Source organism: Bufo bufo, chromosome 3 (assembly GCF_905171765.1).
Source record: "Bufo bufo chromosome 3, aBufBuf1.1, whole genome shotgun sequence".
In the NCBI taxonomy this organism is placed as follows: Eukaryota; Metazoa; Chordata; class Amphibia; order Anura; family Bufonidae; genus Bufo; species Bufo bufo.
The window spans coordinates 581,948,227-581,973,248 of record NC_053391.1 but is presented as its reverse complement, the minus strand read 5'-3'; the positions used below and the strand labels follow the sequence as shown (position 1 = coordinate 581,973,248).

General features: G+C 44.2%; 1 protein-coding gene across 1 annotated transcript in view; it reads right to left on the bottom strand.

The window, feature by feature from the left end:
* The window catches only part of CSAD (cysteine sulfinic acid decarboxylase), a 75,950-nt gene extending 51,192 nt beyond the window's left edge, over positions 1 to 24,758 (bottom strand). Inside the window, exons 1-7 of the mRNA XM_040422236.1 lie at positions 24,728 to 24,758; positions 23,415 to 23,505; positions 15,421 to 15,554; positions 14,034 to 14,160; positions 13,841 to 13,931; positions 4,690 to 4,796; positions 4,493 to 4,608 (exon numbers count right to left, since the gene is read on the bottom strand). Coding sequence (XP_040278170.1) covers positions 4,493 to 4,608; positions 4,690 to 4,796; positions 13,841 to 13,931; positions 14,034 to 14,160; positions 15,421 to 15,534 — 555 coding nt within the window. The 5' untranslated portion in view covers positions 15,535 to 15,554; positions 23,415 to 23,505; positions 24,728 to 24,758. The remainder of the gene's footprint in view (positions 1 to 4,492; positions 4,609 to 4,689; positions 4,797 to 13,840; positions 13,932 to 14,033; positions 14,161 to 15,420; positions 15,555 to 23,414; positions 23,506 to 24,727) is intronic.
* Positions 24,759 to 25,022: the final 264 nt, after the last annotated feature.

Here is a 25,022-nt window from a genome sequence, read left to right as displayed (position 1 = left end):
TTGGACCCTGATCTTGGCCGTTTAACCCTCAGATGCCATAGTCATAAGAGACTAATCTGAGCAGTTATCAGTGGCGGATTACAATAGGGACATTCGGGTCGGCAGCCCCGGGCCTAGCACCGCTGGGGGGCCCAACGCTGACCCGAACGCCCACATACTGCTGCGGGGCACGGGAGCGCATAGCTCCCTGTCCCGTCCGCGATCACTGCCATAGGCTTCAGGCCTTGAAAGCCTGAGGCCTATGCGGTAGAGAAATCCCGGCGCAGGCGTGCGTGATGACGTCATCGCGCGCCTGTGCCGGGAAGCAGCACTGTGACGGGCCTGACTCTGCCCTGGACATACAGTAGGTGAGTATTTATCTTTCCATTTTTTTGTTCATTTATTTATTTTTTTATTTCATGTGCCTACTTTGGGTGGGGGGGGCACACAGGAGGACATATTAGGGAAGTTAAATCGAGTACATTGGGGGGGGGGAATGTGGGGGCTGTATGGGGCCAAATTATTATGGGAGGGAATACTATGTGGGGGCTAATTACTATGTGGGGGCAGTGTGGGGGCAAATTGCAATGTGAGGGCAGTGTGGGGGCAAATTGCTATGTGGGGGCTGTGTGGGGGCAAATTGCTATGTGGGGGCAGTGTGGGGGCAAATTGCTATGTGGGGGCTGTGGGGGCAAATTACTATGTGGGGGCAAATTGCTATGTGGGGGCAAATTGCTATGTGGGGGCAGTGTGGGGGCAAATTGCTATGTGAGGGCAGTGTGGGGGCAAATTTCTATGTGAGGGCAGTGTGGGGGCAAATTGCTATGTGGGGGCTGTGTGGGGGCAAATTGCTATGTGGGGGCAAATTGCTATGTGGGGGCTGTGTGGGGGCAAATTGCTATGTGAGGGCAGTGTGGGGGCAAATTGCTATGTGAGGGCAGTGTGGGGGCAAATTGCTATGTGGGGGCAGTGTGGGGGCAAATTGCTATGTGGGGGCGGTGTGGGGGCAAATTTCTATATGGGGGCAGTGTGGGGGCAAATTTCTATATGGGGGCAGTGTGTGGGAAACTATTGTGTGTGGGGAAATTGCTATGTGGGGACAAATTACTATATGGGGCAGTGTGGGGGCAAATTGCTATGTGGGGGCAGTGTGGGGACAAATTACTATATGGGGCAGTGTGGGGGCAAATTACTATATGGGGCAGTGTGGGGGCAAATTACTATATGGGGGAGTGTGGGGGAAAATTACTATGTGGGGGCAGTGTGGGGAAAATTGCCATGTGGGGACAGTGTGGGGTAATTTCTATGTGGGGGCAAATTACTATGTGGGGAAAACTATTGTGTGGGGGCAGTGTGGGCAAATTACTATGTGGGCAAATTACTATGTGGGGGCAGTGTGGTGGAAATTACTATGTGGGGGAAGTGTGGTGGAAATTACTATGTGGGGGCAGTGTAGAGCAAATTACTGTGTGGGGGCAAACTACTATATGGGGGCAGTTTGGGGCAAATTACTGCGTGGGTGCAAATTACTATGGGGGGATTACTATGTGGAGCAGTGTGGTGGAAATTACTATATGGGGGTGTTGCTATTGGGGAGGCACTGTAGGGGCAATTCTATTATTTCTGGGGACACTATACAGGAATTATTGCCTGGAGCACAATAGAGGGTGTTATTATTACTGGGGGCACTCTAAGGGACATTATAGCTGCTGTGGACACTATAGGAACATTTGGGGATTTATTTATCAAACTGGTGTAAAGTAGAACTGGCTTAGTTGCCCATAGCAGCCAATCAGATTCCACCTTTCATATTTGACAGCTCTTTTGGAAACCCAGTTCTACTTTACACCAGTTTGATAAATTACCCCAATTATGTCTATTAGGGTCACTATTTTTTCAGCAGTATAGTTCCTGGGGCATTGGGAAGCACAACAGGCACAGTATTGGGGGTGGCAGGATGACGCTGTGGGGACACCAGGATGAGGAGGTTGATGGAAAAATTGAGAAATCTAATGTGTCTGTGTTACAAACTGTAGAGACGAGATGTGGCTGAAAGAATTTGCTATGGTGGTCTGGGTCAAATGGAGGAGAAGAGGAAAGAGAAGGTCTACATGACAGGAGATGTCCCTGGATGTAAGAGGTATGTGGTGCTGTATTCTCCTCCATGTCTTTTTTATTACAATTATATGTATTTTAAATTTGGTGACCACATTTTTCAGTTTAGGACCCAATTTGGGGTATTTTTTTTTAGTCAGAAGATGTCATATGGCCTAAGAAGAGACTGTGGCGCCCATGAAGCACCGCAGCCTCTTCATACAAAAATAAATAAATGGAGGAGGAGGGGGGCGGTAGACAGCCCCGGGCCTATCATGCACTTAATCCGCTCCTGGCAGTTATACACAGGGAAGGAAATGCAGAATATGTGTATGCTATAGAAGAGGCAGAACACAAGTGAATAAAATAATCCCTCTTAACTGAGGCAGTGCATAACTCTAACTCAATGCTGAAGAGATAAGATTGAAGTACACCAGCATCATAGCAAGTACAGGTGAAACTCAAAAAATTTGAATATTGTGCAAAAGTCCATTTATTTCAGTAATGCAAATTAAAAGGAATTGCATTATTGCAGCTTAAAATTAGAATTTTGTGAAAAGGTTCAATATTCTAGGCTCAAAGTGTCACACTCTAGTCAGCTTATTAATCCATACCCCCTGAGCAAAGGGTACCTGAGATTGTGACTTTGGGGTTTCATAAACTGTAAACCATATTCATCCAAATTATAACAAATAAAGGCTTGAAATATCTCGCTTTGCATGTAATGAGTCTATCTCATATGTTAGTTTCACCTTTTAAGTTGCATTACTGAAATAAATGAACTTTGCACGATATTCTAATTTTTCGAGTTTCACCTACAGGTCAGGTAGATATGTGGAGTAGGCTGCATTGGTATCCTGCTTACCCCTTCACTCTTCTGATTGCACTACAGAAAGTTACAACAGCTGAAGTGTCTTATCTGCTGTTGTAACTTGCTGAATGCAGCAGCTCTGTCCAGAGAGACAGAAGAAGAATAGGAGGGAGTGTGCAGGAAGTAGCTCAGGCAGGAAGCAGACTCAGCTCTGCTCACCACAACTCCCTCTTCACCGTTGGGATGTATACTGTGCATATGTATGTGTGTGCAGTGTGTATGTATGGCACATATGTATTTGTATAATAATAATAATTATGTATGTGCATAATGTATACGGTATGTATTTGTGTGTAACTAGGTGTATGTAATGCGTATGTGTGAGTAGTATGTATGTGTAATGTGCATGTGTGTTATATGTATATGTGTGTAATGGGAATGTGTAATGTGTGTTTATGGTTATGTATATATATGTGTGCTTGAAGTGTAAATTAAATATATATATACATTCCAGACCAAATGTTTGGACACACCTTCTCATTCAAAGAGTTTTCTTTATTTTCATGACTTTGAAGGCATCAAAACTATGAATTAACACATGTGGAATTATATACATAACAAACAAGTGTGAAACAACTGTAAATATGTCATATTCTAGGTTCTTCAAAGTAGCCACCTTTTGCTTTGATTACTGCTTTGCACACTCTTGGCATTCTCTTGATGAGCTTCAAGAGGTAGTCCCCTGAAATGGTCTTCCAACAGTCTTGAAGGAGTTCCCAGAGATGCTTAGCACTTGTTGGCCCTTTTGCCTTCACTCTGCGGTCCAGCTCACCCCAAACCATCTCGATTGGGTTCAGGTCCGGTGACTGTGGAGGCCAGGTCATCTGGCGCAGCACCCCATCACTCTCCTTCATGGTCAAATAGCCCTTACTTTCAAAGTTTTCCCAATTTTTCGGCTGACTGACTGACCTTCATTTCTTAAAGTAATGATGGCCACTAGTTTTTCTTTACTTAGCTGCTTTTTTCTTGCCATAATACAAATTCTAACAGTCTATTCAGTAGGACTATCAGCTGTGTATCCACCTGACTTCTCCTCAACGCCACTGATGGTCCCAACCCTATTTATAAGGCAAGAAATCCCACTTATTAAACCTGACAGGGCACACCTGTGAAGTGAAAACCATTTCAGGGGACTACCTCTTGAAGCTCATCAAGAGAATGCCAAGAGTGTGCAAAGCAGTAATCAAAGCAAAAGGTGGCTACTTTGAAGAACCTAAAATATGACATATTTTCAGTTGTTTCACACTTGTTTGTTATGTATATAATTCCACATGTGTTAATTCATAGTTTTGATGCCTTCAGTGTGAATCTACAATTTTCATAGTCATGAAAATAAAGAAAACTCTTTGAATGAGAAGGTGTGTCCAAACTTTTGGTCTGTACTGTATATATATATATATATATATATATATATATATATATATATATATTTTTTTTTTTTTGTGTGTGCTTGTGTCACACAGAATTTTGCCCCAAGATTAGAAATGTCTAGATACAGCTCTGAAGCACACACAAGTTTTATAACATCAAAAAAATTCATCTTCTTACCTCTTGTGAAGTGAATACCACCAGTCTGGGAAGAGCTTGCAAACCCTTCTCTTTGCACTGTGGAAAGCGCTGAAATCTAGCTAAATTCAAGGCATACATGTTAGAAATTGAACCGCCTGCAAAAAGAAAACTATAGATCAGTGATTTGGTTAAACAACACAGACATGATTGTTACAAACTTCTCAATATTACAATACCTGGGCAAAATATCCCATCTCCAGCTTTCCACCCTACAAAGCTTCTCATTGTTCTAAGTACTTCATCTTCCATCAGGACAAAAACAGGAGCAACCTCGTAGGTGTATCTATAGGAGGGATATATTATCTACAAGTTTAAGGAAATACTAGAAAAAAAGGTTTTGCATGGATAAAAGAATCGTCTATGAGTGTACATATGGAATACAGAGGTACGCTGCCCCTACTCAAATCTTTAGTAATTCTATACAAGTCTCCATGTGGACTAGACCTTCTAGTGGTGAAAGCAAAGCACTTCTGAAAATGATATATCCATTGTATGTGGTTGACAAGTTTAGTATTACAGTGGAGCCATGGGTGTAGCTACAGACAGAGGCAGAGGTAGCAGCCGCATCAAGACTCTGGTACAAAAGGCACGGGTGCTTAATATATACTGTCTTATCATTGGGTTCAGTTTTAGAGATTTACAAAGCAAAATGCATCAGATTTGGCCTAATTTGTGCCAAAAGCCTGGAATAAATGATTTGCACCACATGGATGTGTTTTACACAATTTTTGGGTTAGAAATGGTGTAATGGGTAGGGTGTGGTTTAAATGTGACAGCATATACCAACATTGTTACAAAATTTTAGAGCAAATTAATCCAACCAATGGGTGATGTGAAGTTAGACAAAAGCCCTATAATTTTGGTGCAGTTTGGAGCAACTAGGGTTTCTACTCGTTTTTATGCCTTGCTTGAAGAGCTGACAAGGCTTATCGGAAAGGGTGTGGAGCTTAAAGGGGTTCTCCAGGAATTAAAAAATGAAAATACCTAAATATTATTTTATAATAAATATACACTGCTCAAAAAAATAAAGGGAACACAAAAATAACACATTCTAGATGTGAGTTAATTAAATATTCTTCTGAAATACTTTGTTCTTTACATAGTTGAATGTGCTGACAACAAAATCACACAAAAATAAAAAAAATGGAAATCAAATTTTTCAACCCATGGAGGTCTGGATTTGGAGTCACACTCAAAATTAAAGTGGAAAAACACACTACAGGCTGATCCAACTTTGATGTAATGTCCATAAAACAAGTCAAAATGAGGCTCAGTAGTGTGTGTGGCCTCCACGTGCCTGTATGAACTCCCTACAAGGCCTGTGCATGCTCCTGATGAGGTGGCGGACGGTCTCCTGAGGGATCTCATCCCAGACCTGGACTAAAGCATCTGCCAACTCCTGGACAGTCTGTGGTGCAACATGACGTTGGTGGATAGAGCGAGACATGATGTCCCAGATGTGCTCAATTGGATTCAGGTCTGGGGAACGGGCGGGCCAGTCCATAGCATCAATACCTTCGTCTTGCAGGAACTGCTGACACACTCCAGCCACATGAGGTCTAGCATTGTCTTGCATTAGGAGGAACCCAGGGCCAACCGCACCAGCATATGGTCTCACAAGGGGTCTGAGGATCTCATCTCGGTACCTAATGGCAGTCAGGCTACCTCTGGCGAGCACATGGAGGGCTGTGCGGCCCTCCAAAGAGATGCCACCCCACACCATTACTGACCCAATGCCAAACCGGTCATGCTGGAGGATGTTGCAGGAAGCAGAACGTTCTCCACGGCGCCTCCAGACTCTTTCACGTCTGTCACATGTGCTCAGTGTGAACCTGCTTTCATCTGTGAAGAGCACAGGGCGCCAGTGGCGAATTTGCCAATCTTGGTGTTCTCTGGCAAATGCCAAACGTCCTGCACGGTGTTGGGCTGTAAGCACAACCCCCACCTGTGGACGTCGGGCCCTCATATCACCCTCATGGAGTCTGTTTCTGACCGTTTGAGCAGACACATGCACATTTGTGGCCTGCTGGAGGTTATTTTGCAGGGCTCTGGCAGTGCTCCTCCTGTTCCTCCTTGCACAAAGGTGGAGGTAGCGGTCCTGCTGCTGGGTTGTTGCCCTCCTACGGCCTCCTCCACGTCTCCTGATGTACTGGCCTGTCTCCTGGTAGCGCCTCCATGCTCTGGACAGTACGCTGACAGACACAGCAAACCTTCTTGCCACAGCTCGCATTGATGTGCCATCCTGGATAAGCTGCACTACCTGAGCCACTTGTGTGGGTTGTAGACTCCGTCTCATGCTACCACTAGAGTGAAAGAACCGCCAGCATTCAAAAGTGACCAAAACATCAGCCAGGAAGCATAGGAACGGAGAAGTGGTCTGTAGTCACCACCTGCAGAACCACTCCTTTATTGGGGATGTCTTGCTAATTACTTATAATTTCCACCTGTTGTCTATCCCATTTGCACAACAGCATGTGAAATTGATTGTCACTCTGTGTTGCTTCCTAAGTGGACAGTTTGATTTCACAGAAGTGTGATTGACTTGGAGTTACATTGTGTTGAAGTGTTCCCTTTATTTTTTTGAGCAGTGTATTCACATATACCTTTCATTACTTAAAATGGCTAGTTTTTTCTGGGGAGCAATCATCAGGAGAAATAAAATGTCCGTCGTCCCATCAGTACACACAAAACCTGTCCTAATCACACAGGAGGACAAGTTACTTCACCACAATGAGCCATAGTGCTGCCTCATCCTCCTCTCTGCTTGTCAGGAATCATGATCCTGAATACAGGTGAATCTTTGTGGGAATGGACATGATAAGAACACATGAGAGGAGGGTGAGGTGTGGCTAATGAGCAGCAGCACTTGTTTGCAGTCTCCATTACCACAGTCTGTCCTGTCCATCCTCTCTGTACTTCATGTCTCCTCATGAACTAAATTCCCCAGAGATTCAGCTAAAGTTCTTATAACCTATATTCAGGATCATAATCCCTGACCAGTAAAGCAGAGAGAAGGCTGAGGCAGCTCTTTACCTCAGTGTTGTAAAGTAACTTGTCCTCATGTGTGATCAGGACAGGTTTTGTGTGAACTAATGCGACAGCGGCCATTTTGTTTCCCCTGATTGTTCCCCAGACAAAACGATCCATTATAACTAATGAAAGATATTTGAGAATATACACTGCCTGTCCAAAAAAAAGTCGCCACCTGGATTTAACTAAGCAAATAGGTATGAGCCTCCTATTAGATAATTACTGCATGGGCGATTATCTTTCAGCTGGCAACAAGTTATTTAACCCCAACTTGTGCAATTAGTTGCTTCTCATTTCTTAAACAACCATGTCGAAAGACACATCTCGTGGTCTGGAAAATATGTTAGTCTGTTTGAGAAGGGTCAAATCATTGGCATGCATCAAGCAGAGAAAACATCTAAGGAGATTGAAGAAACTACTAAAATTGGGTTAAGAACTGTCCAACACATTATTAAAAACTGGAAGGATAGTGGGGACCCATCGTATTCGAGGAAGAAATGTGGCAGGAAAAAATCCTGAATGATCATGATCGGCGATCACTTAAACGTTTGGTGAAATCAAATCTAAGAAAAACAGTAGAACTCAGGGCTATGTTTAATAGTGAAAGTAAAAGCATTTCCACACACACAATGCGAAGGGAACTCAAGGGATTGGGACTGAACATAGAAACATAGAATGTGTTGGCAGATAAGAACCATTTGGCCCATCTAGTCTGCCCAATATATCTGAATCCTATGAATAGTCCCTGGCCCTATCTTATATGAAGGATAGCCTTATGCCTATCCCATGCATGCTTAAACTCCTTCACTGTATTTGCAGCTACCACTTCTGCAGGAAGGCTATTCCATGCATCCACTACTCTCTCAGTAAAGTAATACTTCCTTATATTACTTTTAAACCTTTGCCCCTCTAATTTAAAACTGTGTCCTCTTGTGGTAATTTTTCTTCTTTTAAATATGCTCTCCTCCTTTACCGAGTTGATTCCCTTTATGTATTTAAAAGTTTCGATCATATCCCCTCTGTCTCTTCTTTCTTCCAAGCTATACATATTAAGGTCCTTTAACCTTTCCTGGTAAGTTTTATCCTGCAATCCATGTACTAGTTTAGTAGCTCTTCTCTGAACTCTCTCTAGAGTATCTATATCCTTCTGGAGATATGGCCTCCAGTACAGCTGTGTAGCCGTAAGAAAACCACTAATCAGTGAGGCAAACCAGAAAAAAAGGCTTCAATTTGCTAGGGAACATAAAGATTGGACTGGAGCAATGGAAGAAAGTCATGTGGTCTGATGAGTCCAGATTTACCCTGTTCCATAGTGATGGGCGCATCAGGGTAAGAAGAGAGGCAGATGAAGTGATGCACCCATCATGCCTAGTGCCTACTGTACAAGCCTGTGGGGGCAGTGCTATGATCTGGGGTTGCTGCAGTTGGTCAGGTCTAGGTTCAGCAACAGTATGTGCTCCAAGAATAAGGTCAGCTGACTACCTGAACATACTGAATGACCAGGTTATTCCATCAATGGATGTTTTCTTCCCTGATGGCACGGGCATATTCCAAGATGACAATGCCAGGATTCATCGGGCTCAAATTGTAAAAGAGTGGTTCAGGGAGCATGAGACATCATTTCCACACATGGATTGGCCACCACAGAGTCGAGACCTTAACCCCATTGAGAATCTTTGGGATGTGCTGGAGAAGGCTTTCTGCAGCAGTCAGACTCTACCATCATCAATGCAAGATCTTGGTAAAAAATTAATGCAACACTGGATGGAAATAAATCTTGTGACATTGCAGAAGCTTATCAAAACAATGCCACAGCGAATGCGTGCTGTAATCAAAGCTAAAGGCGGTCCAACTAAATATTAGAGTGTGTGACCTTTTTTTTTTTTTTTGGTGGCGACTTTTTTTTTGGACCAAGCAGTGTATTTTTAATAAAGTAATATTTAAGTATTTTCATTTTCTTAATTTCCGGAGAACCCCTTTAATGGTAAGGGTGCATGGCGTAAGATGTGCCAAAATTGCGGCACAATTTTGGCTTCAAATTCTGTCTCAAAGTAAGCCAATCAATATTTGGTAAAGAGTCATAGAAAAGTGTCTATCCCTGCACCAAACTTTTCATCCAGCCTGAGCCCCTGTGATAAATCTGGTGCATGTCTAGGCAGCCTTTCTAAACTACACATTTGTAAGAGTAGTAAATCTGGGCCAAGGTGTCCAAAGAAAAACACCAAATGCGTCATGCAACATCAGCTACTGTGATAAATTTGTCATATTTGTTTATGCTGACTAAATATTAGGAAGGATTAATAAATCTGTCCAAATGTCTGTGCACGAGATTTAGAGCACTGGGGCAGAGGTACTAATCCTGTTTACAATATATACAGTACATCTTTAAGGGGCTGTCCGAGATTTTGATACTGACGGTCTATCCTCTGGATAGGTAATCACTATCAGATCAGCTGGGTCCGAAATTCCTTCGCCTCCCAATCAGCTGTTTGAAGACACCGTGATGCTCTGGTGAGCACTGCGGCCTCTTCCTAGGCCACTGACATTGTGTTTATTGGTCACATGGCCTACGCACAGCTGAGTGCAGTACCAAGAAGAGCTTGCATTGAACTGCGCTGTGCCTGGCAAGCTGTGAGGAGGCTGTGTTGCTCACCGGAGCAGTGGAGTGTCAGATGTCAGATCCCCACCGATGTTATATTAGTGACCTATCCTGAGGACAGGCCATCAATATTATACACTTGGAAAACCCCTTTAAATTAGATAGGTCATCTGTGGATATGTCAAATTTACACAGTGGCTCGGGCTAGATGATACATTTTGTGCATAACTGGACACTTTTGTGTAACTTTACATCAACTTTTAGTTACATTACTTCATGTCAAAATTTTGTGCAAACATTTTGGTGCACTTTGTTGCACACCACCTTTCCAGGCAAGCTAGGTCCAGTAAATTATAATTTTTGCTACATTTTCTTCATAAATAGATGTAAAACTTGATGTGACATCATGCACCATAAATCTGACAAATTTTAGTTTGTTTTACAAGGTCCAGGCGCCATCAGACTACACTGCGTGCAGAATTATTAGGCAAATGAGTATTTTGACCACATCATCCTCTTTATGCATGTTGTCTTACTCCAAGCTGTATAGGCTCGAAAGCCTACTACCAATTAAGCATATTAGGTGATGTGCATCTCTGTAATGAGAAGGGGTGTGGTCTAATGACATCAACACCCTATATTAGGTGTGCATAATTATTAGGCAACTTCCTTTCCTTTGGCAAAATGGGTCCAAAGAAGGACTTGACAGGCTCAGAAAAGTCAAAAATAGTGAGATATCTTGCAGAGGGATGCAGCACTCTTAAAATTGCAAAGCTTCTGAAGCGTGATCATCGAACAATCAAGCGTTTCATTCAAAATAGTCAACAGGGTCGCAAGAAGCGTGTGGAAAAACCAAGGCGCAAAATAACTGCCCATGAACTGAGAAAAGTCAAGCGTGCAGCTGCCAAGATGCCACTTGCCACCAGTTTGGCCATATTTCAGAGCTGCAACATCACTGGAGTGCCCAAAAGCACAAGGTGTGCAATACTCAGAGACATGGCCAAGGTAAGAAAGGCTGAAAGACGACCACCACTGAACAAGACACACAAGCTGAAACGTCAAGACTGGGCCAAGAAATATCTCAAGACTGATTTTTCTAAGGTTTTATGGACTGATGAAATGAGAGTGAGTCTTGATGGGCCAGATGGATGGGCCCGTGGCTGGATTGGTAAAGGGCAGAGAGCTCCAGTCCGACTCAGACGCCAGCAAGGTGGAGGTGGAGTACTGGTTTGGGCTGGTATCATCAAAGATGAGCTTGTGGGGACTTTTCGGGTTGAGGATGGAGTCAAGCTCAACTCCCAGTCCTACTGCCAGTTTCTGGAAGACACCTTCTTCAAGCAGTGGTACAGGAAGAAGTCTGCATCCTTCAAGAAAAACATGATTTTCATGCAGGACAATGCTCCATCACACGCGTTCAAGTACTCCACAGCGTGGCTGGCAAGAAAAGGTATAAAAGAAGAAAATCTAATGACATGGCCTCCTTGTTCACCTGATCTGAACCCCATTGAGAACCTGTGGTCCATCATCAAATGTGAGATTTACAAGGAGGGAAAACAGTACACCTCTCTGAACAGTGTCTGGGAGGCTGTGGTTGCTGCTGCACGCAATGTTGATGGTGAACAGATCAAAACACTGACAGAATCCATGGATGGCAGGCTTTTGAGTGTCCTTGCAAAGAAAGGTGGCTATATTGGTCACTGATTTGTTTTTTTTGTTTTTTTGAATGTCAGAAATGTATATTTGTAAATGTTGAGATGTTATATTGGTTTCACTGGTAAAAAAAAATAATTGAAATGGGTATATATTTGTTTTTTGTTAAGTTGCCTAATAATTATGCACAGTAATAGTCACCTGCACACACAGATATCCCCCTAAAATAGCTAAAACTAAAAACTAATTAAAAACTACTTCCAAAAATATTCAGCTTTGATATTAATGAGTTTTTTGGGTTCATTGAGAACATGGTTGTTCAATAATAAAATTAATCCTCAAAAATACAACTTGCCTAATAATTCTGCACTCCCTGTAGTAAAAAAAAAGTCTTCCAACCGCTATAAAGATATTTTATAAAATGAATCAGCATACATTTTTTAATCCTATTTGGATGAAAATATACAATTGGGAACATTTTTATTGAAGGGGTATTCTGGTGCAAAATACCGTATTTTTCGCCCTATAAGATGCACCGGCCCATAAGACGCACCTAGGTTTTTGGGGAGGAAAATAAGAAAAATACATTTTTTAACCAAAAGGTGTGCTTTTGGTAGGTTTGGAACTAATGGTGGTCTGTGGATGGCACTATTACTGGGGATCTGTGAAGGACACTGTTATGGGGGGATCTGTGGATGAGGGACACGGTTATGGGGGGATCTGTGGATGACGGACACTGTTATGGGGGGGATCTGTGGATGACGGACACTGTTATGGGGGGATCTGTGGATGACGGACACTGTTATGGGGGGGATCTGTGGATGACGGACACTGTTATGGGGGGGATCTGTGACGGACACTGGTATGGGGGGGATCTGTGGCTTGCACTGTTACAGGAGGATCTGTGGCTGGCACTGTTACAGGGGGGATCTGTGGGTGGCACTGTTAGAGGGGGGATCTATGGGTGGTACTGTTATGGGGGATCTGTGGGTGGCACTGTTATATATGTGCCATCCACAGACCCCCCACCCCATAACAGTGCCATCCACAGACCCCCCCAGCCCATAACAGTGCCATCCACAGACCCCCCCCAGCCCATAACAGTGCCATCCACAGACCCCCCACCCCTTAACTGTGCCATCCACGGATGTTCCCCATAAAACTGTCATCCACAGATTCCCCCCCCCCACCGCTCCAGTATACAAATATAAAATGTCTTATTCAATTAAAAGTGATTACACATGCCCCCCCCCCCCCCCACTCCTAATAGTACTGTACATCCTAACAGCTTCTGTACAACCCAGGCAGGCAGGCCGGGTGGCCGGCGCGTCACTCACTGACGTCACTTGCCTGCGCCGCCTGCTTCATTCATAAAGTAGGCGGCGCAGGCATGTGACATCAGGGAGTTACGCTGCCGCCCGCCCGGCCTGCCTGCCTGCATTCTACTGAAGCTGTTAGGATGTACGGTAATAATAGGAGTGAGGGGGCATGTGTAATCACTTTTAATTGAATAAGACATTTTATATTTGAATATTGTAGCACTGGAGTGGCGGGGCTATAGTACCGTGACTGCACCGCCCCGCCGCTATTGCTGGCCCCCAGCTGCTCCTCCCAGTCCCTCCCCGCTCGCTCATACATCGCAGCCTGCGATGTAAAACTGTCAGCATTCGCCCCATAAGACGCAGAGGCATTTTTCGCCCATTTTGGGGGGAGAAAAAGTGCGTCTTATGGGGCGAAAAATACGGTAGCTAATGGTTAAAAAACCCTTATACTTAACTGACCAATTCACAGCTATTCCGACAGTGCCTGGGTTCCAGCTGTGTTCCACTTCCTGCCACTCAGCCAATCACTGCCTGAGGTGAATCATCACAGCAGCAAATGATTGGCTGATCGGCATGGACATGGTTAACTAAAGCAAATTTCAAGTCGAGGAATAATATTTTAAGCACTTACATTTCTGATCCTTCCTCTATCTCTACATCACTCACAAAATATATATATTGGAGAATGCCCCATTTGAAACAAAAGCAAGATTTATTGTCACTTACTGACTGGTGTTCAAAGCCTCACTTATGATCCTGCCAGTCAAAGCATGACGATCTAACCCTGAGAAGAGCTGATTGAAGAATCGTGGGTGTCCTAAAAGTTATATTAGCCTAATAAACATACTAAATTTATATCATCATCAAGCAATTATCCAATCCCATAAGAGATACATGAACCAGAGTTCATCAGAAAAACCTGTTTTAACGCTTAGCCTGATGATGTCTTTGCAGTAACCCAATAAAACATCTTGAGGTTCTCCTTCACTCCGTAGATTTAAATCGAGAACTCTTTTTAAATCTTCTGGTTCCAGCCATTCACAGACCTATAATATCAAGAGAAGCAGAGAACACTGACCAAAACGAAATGTATTATTTATATAGTGCTTACATATTCCACAGCGATGTACAGTGATGGTTATCACCCACATCAGTCAGTCCCTGTTCCTTTTGGGGGTCAAAGTCTAATTTCTGAAATAACCTATCAGTACGTTATGAGTATGGAGGGAAATTGAAGTGGCATGAAGAAATCCAGAACATACAACCACGCAAATGTTGCCCTTGTTTAGATTTGAACCAAGGGCCTCAGCACTGTGAGGCAACAGTGTTCTAACCACTGAACCACCATGTTGCCCCAAAATAGCAAAATTACAGCTCATGGTTGGTGACTAAATCAACTAAATGGCCAAAACTTTTGCTAAAAGTAACCATTCATTCCAGGGTACATTCACATGGGGGATTTTGATGAGCTACCCACTGCAGAAACCGCCATGGTTTCTGCCACAGTTGTTCTCCCTGAATGCTGTGAACAGGTCCAATTCCATGGAACTAAGCCATAAGCAGACAGCCTCCGGGGCTTCAAGTGGCGGATATCTGCAAACCATGCCAAGAAAAGACATGCGAGGCTTTAATTTGTCACTCCCGGATCTTCAGCACTCACACGGCTGCTGAGGGAATTTTGGAGCAGGTGTCCATGCTGAAATTTCGTAGCAAAAAAAAAAAAAGATGTGTGAACAAGCCGTAAGATATTGTAATCATAGGCGTAGCTATAGGAGGTGTCAGGGCGGTAACTATAGGGGGTGCAGAGGTAGCAGTCGCTACTGGGCCCAGGAGCCTGAGGGGACCCACAGACCCTTGTGGTACATAAGAAGACACCGGTATTATAGGAAGTGCATGCTTGTCAAGTTACACCTCTGGCTGGAGGGAAGGGGTTAGGTCAAGAATTTGGCATGGGAAGGGGGGGGGGGGCAATTTTTGCCTCAGGCAGCATGAAGGCTACGTGCTTCCCTGCCCCTGACTACAAAGCACTGAGGGAGGGAAGACCCAAGCTGAACTCTTGTAGCAGGACCCATGAGCCTTTAGCTACACCACTGGGAGGTGCAGAAGTAGCAGTGACACTTGGGTGCTGGTGCCTGAGAAGACCAAGTGTCCCCTCTGCCACATAACAAGACACCAGTATTGAAAATGGCACACTGTATAATCTTGGTTGTAATAAGGTATCCCTCATCATTTTCAGTCAAGTGAATGTAATACAATGGGTCATCTGTATAACATGCAGTATTTTCCATACTGAATATAGTTCTTACCCTATGATTCCTATCTGTAGCATTCTGCACAGCTTCCTCCATTACTATCTTGAAAGCCTCTTTTAAAAATTCATCCCCTGTATCTCTTTGTAGAGTAGATCCTTCTCTCGCCATCGCAGGGCTCAATGGGAAACCTGAACGTGTTCAAAAATATTGGTGTTATCATTATTTTTCCAAAAGTCACAGAGACAGTTCTGCTCACTTGTGTCCATAACTCCCATTTTCTTGGATAGGATTTACAAAAAACAGCGCAACACAGTCTGTTCATCTGTTTCCAGCGGCGACTCTAGGAACAATATATAGGGGTGGGGGGCACATAAGATACCAGTCAAAAATGGGGGCGGGGGCACTAATCATTTTCACTACTTAATCATACTACAGAAAAATATTTTTAAAAAAGTACACTGAACAAAAATATAAATGCGACACTTTTGGTTTTGCTCCCATTTTGCATGAGCTGAACTCAAAGATCTGAAACATTTTCTACATACACAAAAGACCCATTACTCTCAAATATTGTTCACAAATCTGTCTAAATCTGTGTTAGTGAGCACTTCTCCTTTGCCGAGATAATCCACCCCACCTCACAGGTGTGGCATATCAAGGTGCTGATTAGACAGCATGAATATTGCACAGGTGTGCCTTAGACTGCCCACAATAAAAGGCCACTCTGAAATGTGCAGTTTGATCACACAGCACAATGCCACAGATGTTGCTAACATTTGAGAGAGCAGTATAAATCTGTGTTAGTGAGCACTTCTTATTTGCTGAGATAATCCATCCCACCTCACAGGTGTGGCACATCAAGGTGCTTATTAGACAGCATGAATATTGCACACGTGTGCCTTAGACTTCCCAAAATAAAAGAAAACTCTGAAATGTGCACAGTTTTGCCTTACTAGGGGGGGTGGAGGGGTCAGAAAACCAGTCAGTATCTGCTGTGGCCACCATTTGCCGCACGCAGTGCAACACATCTCTGCCCCTTAAAGTTGATCAGGTTGTTGATTGCGGCCTGTGGAATGTTGGTCCCCTCCTCTTCAATAGCTGTGCAAAGTTGCAGAATATTGTTGGCAGGAACTGGAACACGCTGTTGTATACGCCGATCCAGAGCATCCCAAACATGCTCAATGGGAGACATGTCCGGTGAGTATGCTGGCCATGCAAGAACTGGGATGTTTTCAGCTTCCAGGAATTGGGTACAGATCCTTGCAATATGGGGCCATGCATTATCATGCTGCAACATGAGGTGATGGTCGTGGATGAATGGCACAACAATGGGCCTCAGGATCTCGTCACGGTATCTCTGTGCATTTAAAATGCCATCAATAAAATGCACCTGTGTTCGTTGTCCATAACATACACCTGCCCATACCATAGCCCCACCACCACCATGGGCCACTCGATCCACAACGTTGACGTCAGCAAACCGCTCACCCACACAATGCCACACACGCTGTTTGCCATCTGCCCTGAACAGTGAAAATCCGTACTCATCCATGAACAGAACGCCTCTCCAACGTGCCAGACGCCATCGAATGTAAGCACTCAAGTCGGTTACGACGACAAACTGCAGCCAGGTCCAGACCCCGATGAGGACGATGAGCATGCAGATGAGCTTCCCTGAGACGGTTTCTGACAGTTTGTGCAGAAATTCTTTGGTTATGCAAACCAATTGTTGCTGCAGCTGTCCGGGTGACTGGTCTCAGACGATCATGGAGGTGAACATGCTGGATGTGGAGGTCTTGGGCTGGTGTGGTTACAAATGGTCTGCGATTGTGAGGCCGGTTGTATGTACTGCCAAATTCTCTGAAACGCCTTTGGAGACGGCTTATGGTAGAGAAATGAACATTTATTGCACGGGCAACAGCTCTGGCAGACATTCCTGACGTCAGCATGCCAATTGCATGCTTCCTCAAACGTTGCAACATCTGTGGCATTGTGCTGTGTGATCAAACTGCACATTTCAGAGTGGCCTTCTATTGTGGGCAGTCTAAGGCACACCTGTGCAATATTCATGCTGTCTAATCAGCACCTTGATATGCCACACCTGTGAGGTGGGATGGATTATCTCAGCAAAGGAGAAGTGCTCACTAACACAGATTTAGACAGATTTGTGAACAATATTTGAGAGTAATGGGTCTTTTGTGTATGTAGAAAATGTTTCAGATCTTTGAGTTCAGCTCATGCAAAATGGGAGCAAAACCAAAAGTGTTGCGTTTATATTTTTGTTCAGAGTATATATCAATAAGATTACAAAATACAAAAGTATTGCGGTATGCAGGGATACCTTTTTATTGTACTAACCTAATACTTAAAAGACAAGCTTTCAAGAGTTTTCCTTTCTTCCTCGGTATTGCTTCAGACCTGAGAAAAGAGAGAAACACTCTCAAAAACTTTTCTTTATAGTTTAAAGCAATTTCAGCAAACACCTGGGCTTTGTAAATAATCCCATATGTTAAACATGTCACTAAAGAAGACCAATGAACAGACGCTCACAGGCTTATTCACAAAAGGGTGAAGAGTTTGGAGAAGGGATCAATCTAGGAAAGAATAACTGAATAGGAAAGTGAGCTGAATTGGAGAATTTTTTTCAAATCAGCTGTGTTGTCCTATATTGTTCACTTCTCCTGACTTCTCCAAACTCTTCACCCTTTTGTGAAATAACCCTGTGGGTGTTGTTGGTGTGTGCAACTAATACTACAAATTCTGCTTGTAACGCACAATGCGGCAGTCAGGGGTGCGTGTAACTCAGGGTGCGGCAGTCAGGGGTGCGTGTAACTCGGGGTTCCCTGGTCAGGGGTGCTTGTAACGCAAGATGCGCTAGTCAGGGGAGTGCATGTAACGCAGAGGGCGCTAGTCAGGGGTGCATGTAACGCAGGGAGCGCTGGGCAGGGGTGCATTGCAGATAGAAAAGGTACTTAGAATTCTGTTGTGCTCTGTTCTCGTGCCTTCTTCCTCTAGGTGTGGTAGCAGGTGGAGGGGCGCGTAACGATGTTTACTGATGTTAAATACCCAAGCCGCATTCTTTTCTGTCTCTGCAGGCCCTGCTAGGCTGAAATACACAGGCAGCCAATGGCAGTGCTGCCCTCTCCCTCCCAGCCAATAGCAGCTGTGGTGGGCGGGGGAAGATTCACTTGGCTGCCGACTGCAAGAATTTACTTGGGCCCCCTGGATCCCGCCTTCCCACACCCTAGCATGCAATCACGTCCTCCACCACACACACACACACACACATACAAAAAAATCCACACACCTCGTAGAGTAGTAAACTTTAATAATGATGAGTGGCCACTAGAGGTGTTTTTTGGCAGTAATGTAAATACTGCCTTTTTTCTGAAAAGGCAGTGTTTACATTAAAAAGCTTGCAGAGACATGCTATAGACACCAGAACTACTACGTTTAGCTGTTGTGGTTCTGGTGACTATAGTGTCCCTCAATATAAAAGAAAAAAAAGAATCAGCACAAAAGTATTAAATAAAATGGCTGTATCATTATTCTAAAAATTAAAAAAGCACAACTTCTGACACAAATATATAGTATTTTACAGATTATTATTTTTTTTTTTTACAATGTGCAGATAGTACTGTACTACTAACCCCTCTATCCACCCCTACATACAGTGTAATATACCGCCACATACCTCTTACATCCAGTGACGTTTCTTTGATGTAGATGTTTTCTTTCCTCATCTTCTCCTTTCAGACCAGACCACCATTTTTCAGCCATTTCTCGTCTCTGCAGTTTGACAAACAAAATCTTAGTTTACTACTTTTCCATCATCCTCCCATCTTCTGGACAAATCATCCACCCCCAATACTGCCCGCTGTGCTCCCTAATACTATACTGCAGAAACAGATAAACCCCCTGATAACAGTAGTACCATGCAGATAGTGCCCTTCAATAATTATTGGCACAAAGTGCCATAAAATAACTGCGCCCAGCAAATAGTGCCCCTGACACTAATAGTGTAATCATAACGTTTCCAAAAAATAATTGTGGTAAGCTGATACTGTGCCAAGGTGCCCCCACATTAATAGTGCTACCAAAAGTCCCACCAATAGGAATAATTCTCTGCTAGAGCACACATGGTAGTAATAGTGCTCCTACCGTGCCCCCAACATGTCTCCACTGTGCCCCAGAAGTAATAATGCTCCCATAGTGCCCATACTAGTAATCATGTTCCCCATAGACCCCCAGTAGTAATAAAGCCCACCATAATGCCCCCAGTAGTAATAATTCTCCCTATAATGTGCCAGAGCAAAAAATACCCCCTTATAATGCCCCCAGGTGAGCTAATGTCCCCATAGTGTGCCAGTATAAAATACCACTATATAGTGCCCCCAGTAAATTCCCCCAAAGTGCTCCTCTCCCCCCTTCTTCCTAGTGCCCCCCATAATGTACTAGTATAAATTGCCACATATATAGTGCCCCAGTAGATGCCCTCAGTGTCCCCCATAATGTCCAAGTATAAAATATCCCTTCTTAGTGCCCCCATAGATGAGCCCATAGTACTCCTCTCTTCCCTTCCCCATAGTACTTACCATAATGTGCCCCAGTATAAAATGCCCCTATATAGAGCCCCCTATATAAAATACCCCTTCTTTGTGGCCTCAGTAGAAGCCCCCATAGTGTTCCTCTCCCCCCATATAAAATACCCCTTCTTTGTGGCCTCAGTAGAAGCCCCCATAGTGTTCCTCCCCCTTCTCCCATATAAAATACCCCTTTATTGTGGCCTCAGTAGATGCCCCCAATAATGTGCCAGTAAGAAGTGCCCCCATAGATGCCCCCATAGTGCCACCCAATAATGTGCCAGTAAGAAGTGCCCCATAGATGCCCTCACAGTGCCCCCAATAATGTGCCAGTAAGATGTGACCCCATATATGCCCCCCATTAATGTGCCAGTAACAAGTGCCCCCATAGATGCCCCCCAATCATGTGCCAGTAACAAGTGCCCCCATAGATGCCCCCAATCATGTGCCAGTAACAAGTGCCACCATAGATGCCCCCTAATCATGCGCCAGTAACAGGTTCCCCCATAGATGACCCCCAATCATGTTCCAATAACAAGTGCCCCCATAGATGCCCCCCAATCATGTGGCAGTAAGAAGTGCCCCAATAGATGCCCCCCAATCATGTGCCAATAGTAGTACCATATAAAAAAATAAAAACTTATACTTACCTCCATCAGGCTAGTAGCGATGCGATGCAGGCCTCTTCCGGCCTGTGTCCCGCGCTGTACGGCTCAAGCGCGCGCGCCGCCTGCATTGGCTTCTGATAGACTGCAGGCACTAGGTCTGCAGCCTATTAGCGTAACGGAGAAGGGAGACGCCTCTCCCTCCCCTGCCCCGCCGCAGCACTTCCATCTGTATCGATGTCCTGAGGACAGCGATACAGATGACTATGGAGATGAGCGCCTCCACAATGGAAGCCCTCATCTCCCAGTGCCCTGCTGCCGCCCCCCATGTCACCAGTGGCCAGCGGGGTATAAGAGGCAGCTGCCTTGGGCCCCCTAGGAGAAACTGGGCCCGGGGAAGCTGCCCCTTTTTCCCTGCATTAAAGAGGGCCCTGGACAGATCGCCGCAGTACTAGCGGTGGCGGCTGCCAGCGTTTTAAAGGGGAATAGCGGGGAGGCAAGGAATAACCGAGGAGGAGCAATTGCCCCCCCTTAGCCCCCTGTAACGACGCCTATGCACACAGCGCCCCTAGTGTGCCGTACTGCCTCCTCATTTTCCTCTTCTTCATGGAGAAAACCCGGCAGGCAATGGGGGGGTGTGGCTTCACAGATGTGGGCGTAGTTTATTGGTTTGGGGGCATGGCCAGTGAGGTCCGGCTTTCTGAGGGGAAGCCCTAAACGAGATTACAGGGCCAGATGAGATGCCTGGGCCTGTCAATCCAGGAACAGGTCGGAGCAGCCATAGGTGCATGGCGGTGAAGATCTGGTGCTTTGAGGGGGCTAGCCCCCCCCCCAGTGCACCAATACGTTAATTTGCACGCTAACAAAAATTATTATAATTTTGGAACAAAACAATGGAAAGAGATAAATAAGGCATCATTTTACTCTGAATGATCAACCATACCATGCATTATATGGGGTTGATCCATCTGACAGATGCTCTTTAAATAGATAATACTTTGCATAGTTACTTCACTAAAACCTCTGTGTGGGAGACGGACTGTAGTACAGATACAGTCCTGATCAAAAGTTTAAGACCACTTGAAAAATGGCAAAAAATCATATTTTACATTGTTGGATCTTAACAAGGTTCTAAGTAGAGCTTCAACATGCAACAAGAAGAAATGGGAGTGAGACAAAACATTTTTTGAGCATTCAATTTAATGAAAACAACGAATAAACTGAAACAGGCTGTTTTTCAGCTGATCAAAAGTTTAGGACCACACCTCCAAAAAAAAGCTAAACCCCCCAAAACAGAAATCGAACTTCCAAACATGAACTCGGTAATGAGTAGCTCCGCCGTTATTGTTGATCACTTCAAAAATTTGTTTCGGCATGCTTGATGCAAGCGTTACCATGAGGTGAGTGGGAACATTTCTCCAAGTGGTGAAGACGGCCGCACGAAGGCCATCTACTGTCTGGAACTGTTGTCCATTTTTGTAAACTTCCCTTGCCATCCATCCCCAAAGGTTCTCAATTGGATTTAGATCAGGGGAACACGCAGGATGGGCCAAAAGAGTGATGTTATTCTCCTGGAAGAAGTCCCTTGTCCTGCGGGCATTGTGTACTGTAGCGTTGTCCTGTTGAAAAACTCAGTCGTTACCACAAAGACGAGGGCCCTCAGTCATGAGGAATGCTCTCTGTAACATCTGGACATAGCCAGCGGCCGTTTGACGCCCCTGCACTTCCTGAAGCTCCATTGTTCCACTGAAGGAAAAAGCACCCCAGACCATTATGGCGCACCCTCCACTGTGGCGCGTAGAAAACATCTCAGGTGGGATCTGCTTGTCATGCCAGTAACGTTGGAAACCATCAGGACCATCAAGGTTAAATTTTTTCTCATCAGAGAATAAAACTTTCTTCCACCTTTGAATGTCCCATGTTTGGTGCTCTCTTACAAAGTCCAAACGAGCAGTTCTGTGGCATACAAGGAGACGAGGTCTTTGAAGACGTTTTTTTGTTTTTGAAGCCCTTTAGTCTCAGATGCCGCCTGATGGTTATGGGGCTGCAGTCAGCACCAGTAAGGGCCTTAATTTGGGTCCAGGTTCGTCCTGTGTCTTGACAGGCAGCCAATTGGATCCTCCGGCTCAGTGCTGGTGAAATTATTTTGGGTCTTCCACTTGACTTTTTTGTTCCATAACCCTCAGGATCATTTAAGAATTTCCAAATGACTGTCTTGCTGCGTCCCACCTCATCAGCGATGGCGCGCTGTGAGAGACCCTGCTTATGCAGTTCAACAACCCGACCACGTTCAAAAAGGGAAAGTTTTTTTGCCTTGGCCATCACAACGTGTGACTACCTGACAGAAAATGACAATGAATCCACATCTTTGCACAGATTTGGCCTTTTAAAGGCATGTGGTCCTAAAATTTGGATCAGCTGAAAAACAGCCTGTTTCAGTTTAATCGTTATTTTCAATTAATTGAATGCTCAAAAAATGTTTTGTCTCAATCTCATTTCTTCTTGTTGCATGTTGAAGCTCTACTTAGAACCTTGGTAAGATCCAACAATGTAAAATATGACTTTTTGCCATTTTTCAAGTGGTCTTAAACTTTTGATCAGGACTGTATGAAGCAGTGTTCCTACCTCCCTAAAACAGTATGCTATGTATTCAGCAACCTCGTCTGTGCCTTTGCTGTGTGCAGGCTATAGTAGACGTCAGCACTTCTGACGTCACCTGTACGGGACACATTCTGCTTAGTGCAAAGACTTGAAAGTTGTAGTTTAGCGCAGAGTGTGCATTACAGGATTTGTTTCCCCACTACTGTAAAATACACAAACCTTTTTTAAATACATTTTATTGAATTTATTGAATAAATACCTTTTAGAAGCAGATTCCTCACTAAATGTTTTCTTGTAATGGATACAAATCTACATAGACGTCTGGAAAGATTTTTTTGAATGGGACCAAACTGTAGGAGATATAAAAATGGTTCACTTTTGACCCAACACAGGAAAATAGTGGACATGAAATAAGATTGATTTAGGTTTACACAATTGAGTGTGTGCCCAGTTATCCAATATAGTATAATATCTGGTGTTCAGCCATGCACAAGCAGGTAAACATGAGGTCCCAAAAGTGGATCTCATTCTCAGGAGCAGCACATACTGTACACTCTTGGTGCCCAGTACAGGGTATTAGATGTGCTAACCCAACCAGCCATCTCTGGTTCCTCAAACATCATCCTAATAGCAGTTATCAAGACAGGAACAACTGGCCACCTCACCATACTATACTATGCCCTACTCTACAGGACAGTGCCAACTGGTTATAATACGCTGCTGTAAATAGTAATGACTGTCCGCTCTGCCTACCTCTCGTCCTGGGCCTGAACATGCCAACAAGCAAGCTGGTAGGAGTGGGTGTGTATTAGATTACAACACAAAAAAGAGTAGAAATCCCATAAAAATGGAAAGTTTGATAGACATTAATGACAATCAGCCAAAAATGAGGTTTTGACATGAAATTCAGCCAACATTTTTATCAATGAATAGGGGTTCAAAAAGTAACCATGGAGCACTGCAGCAGAACATCAAATGGCACCACATTCCACTATGACAACCTTGAGCAGCAAGTAAATTCAGGACATAAAAGCTCATTACTAGGGGCGTAACTACCATAGTGGCAGACCATGCAACTTCTATGGGGCCCAGGGAAAGAAGATGCCTACTGGGATTAACCCCTCTTCTACTGGAGGTGAAAACTTGGTCAGGTCTCTGCCCTCTAAATCTAAAGGAACACATTTAAGCATATGAGGCAGTGGAAAAATGGCCCAAGGGTCATTAAAAAGGGTTTAGGCAGAAACCTTCTGTCCTGTATGGGGGGCCTGGTTTGATCCTTGCTCTGGGGCCCTTACTTCTCTATGTACACCACTGCTCATTACCATTTTGGTCTTCAGTCTTCACCCATTCCCCATATTTTTCATTTTTTTTTCTTTCATTGGTCTCCAGTTGATCTGTATTCACTTGCCCTCTGCCCTCTTTTACCTTTACTGTTCTTCACAGTAATTCCGCTTCAACATGGACCTCTTTGACTACCGTTCAGCCTTGGCTGCTGGGCTCCATAATAGCTGCCTTGTCTGTTACCCTGGTAGTTCTCTCCATGACAGAAAACTCAGCTGAAGTACATTTTACCTGCCTTTGGTAGAGACGATGAATCCTGCAGATATGTGAGAAGACGGCATGCCAAGGAGCAAAGTACATCAGCACTGTAGGGCGTAATCAGTAAGAAGAGACCAGAAGATCGTATTTCTATTACAATATGTCTGGGACTGTATACATATTACTGCATGTTGGTCTCTTCTATGTAAAAAAGTCAGGACACCCTTTGTAAAGTTTTGGTATAAAAAAAGTGGACGATTCATTCAAACAGTAAAGATAAAGGAGATAAAAAAAAACAAGCAAAAAATTCAGCACACAGTGAATAGCC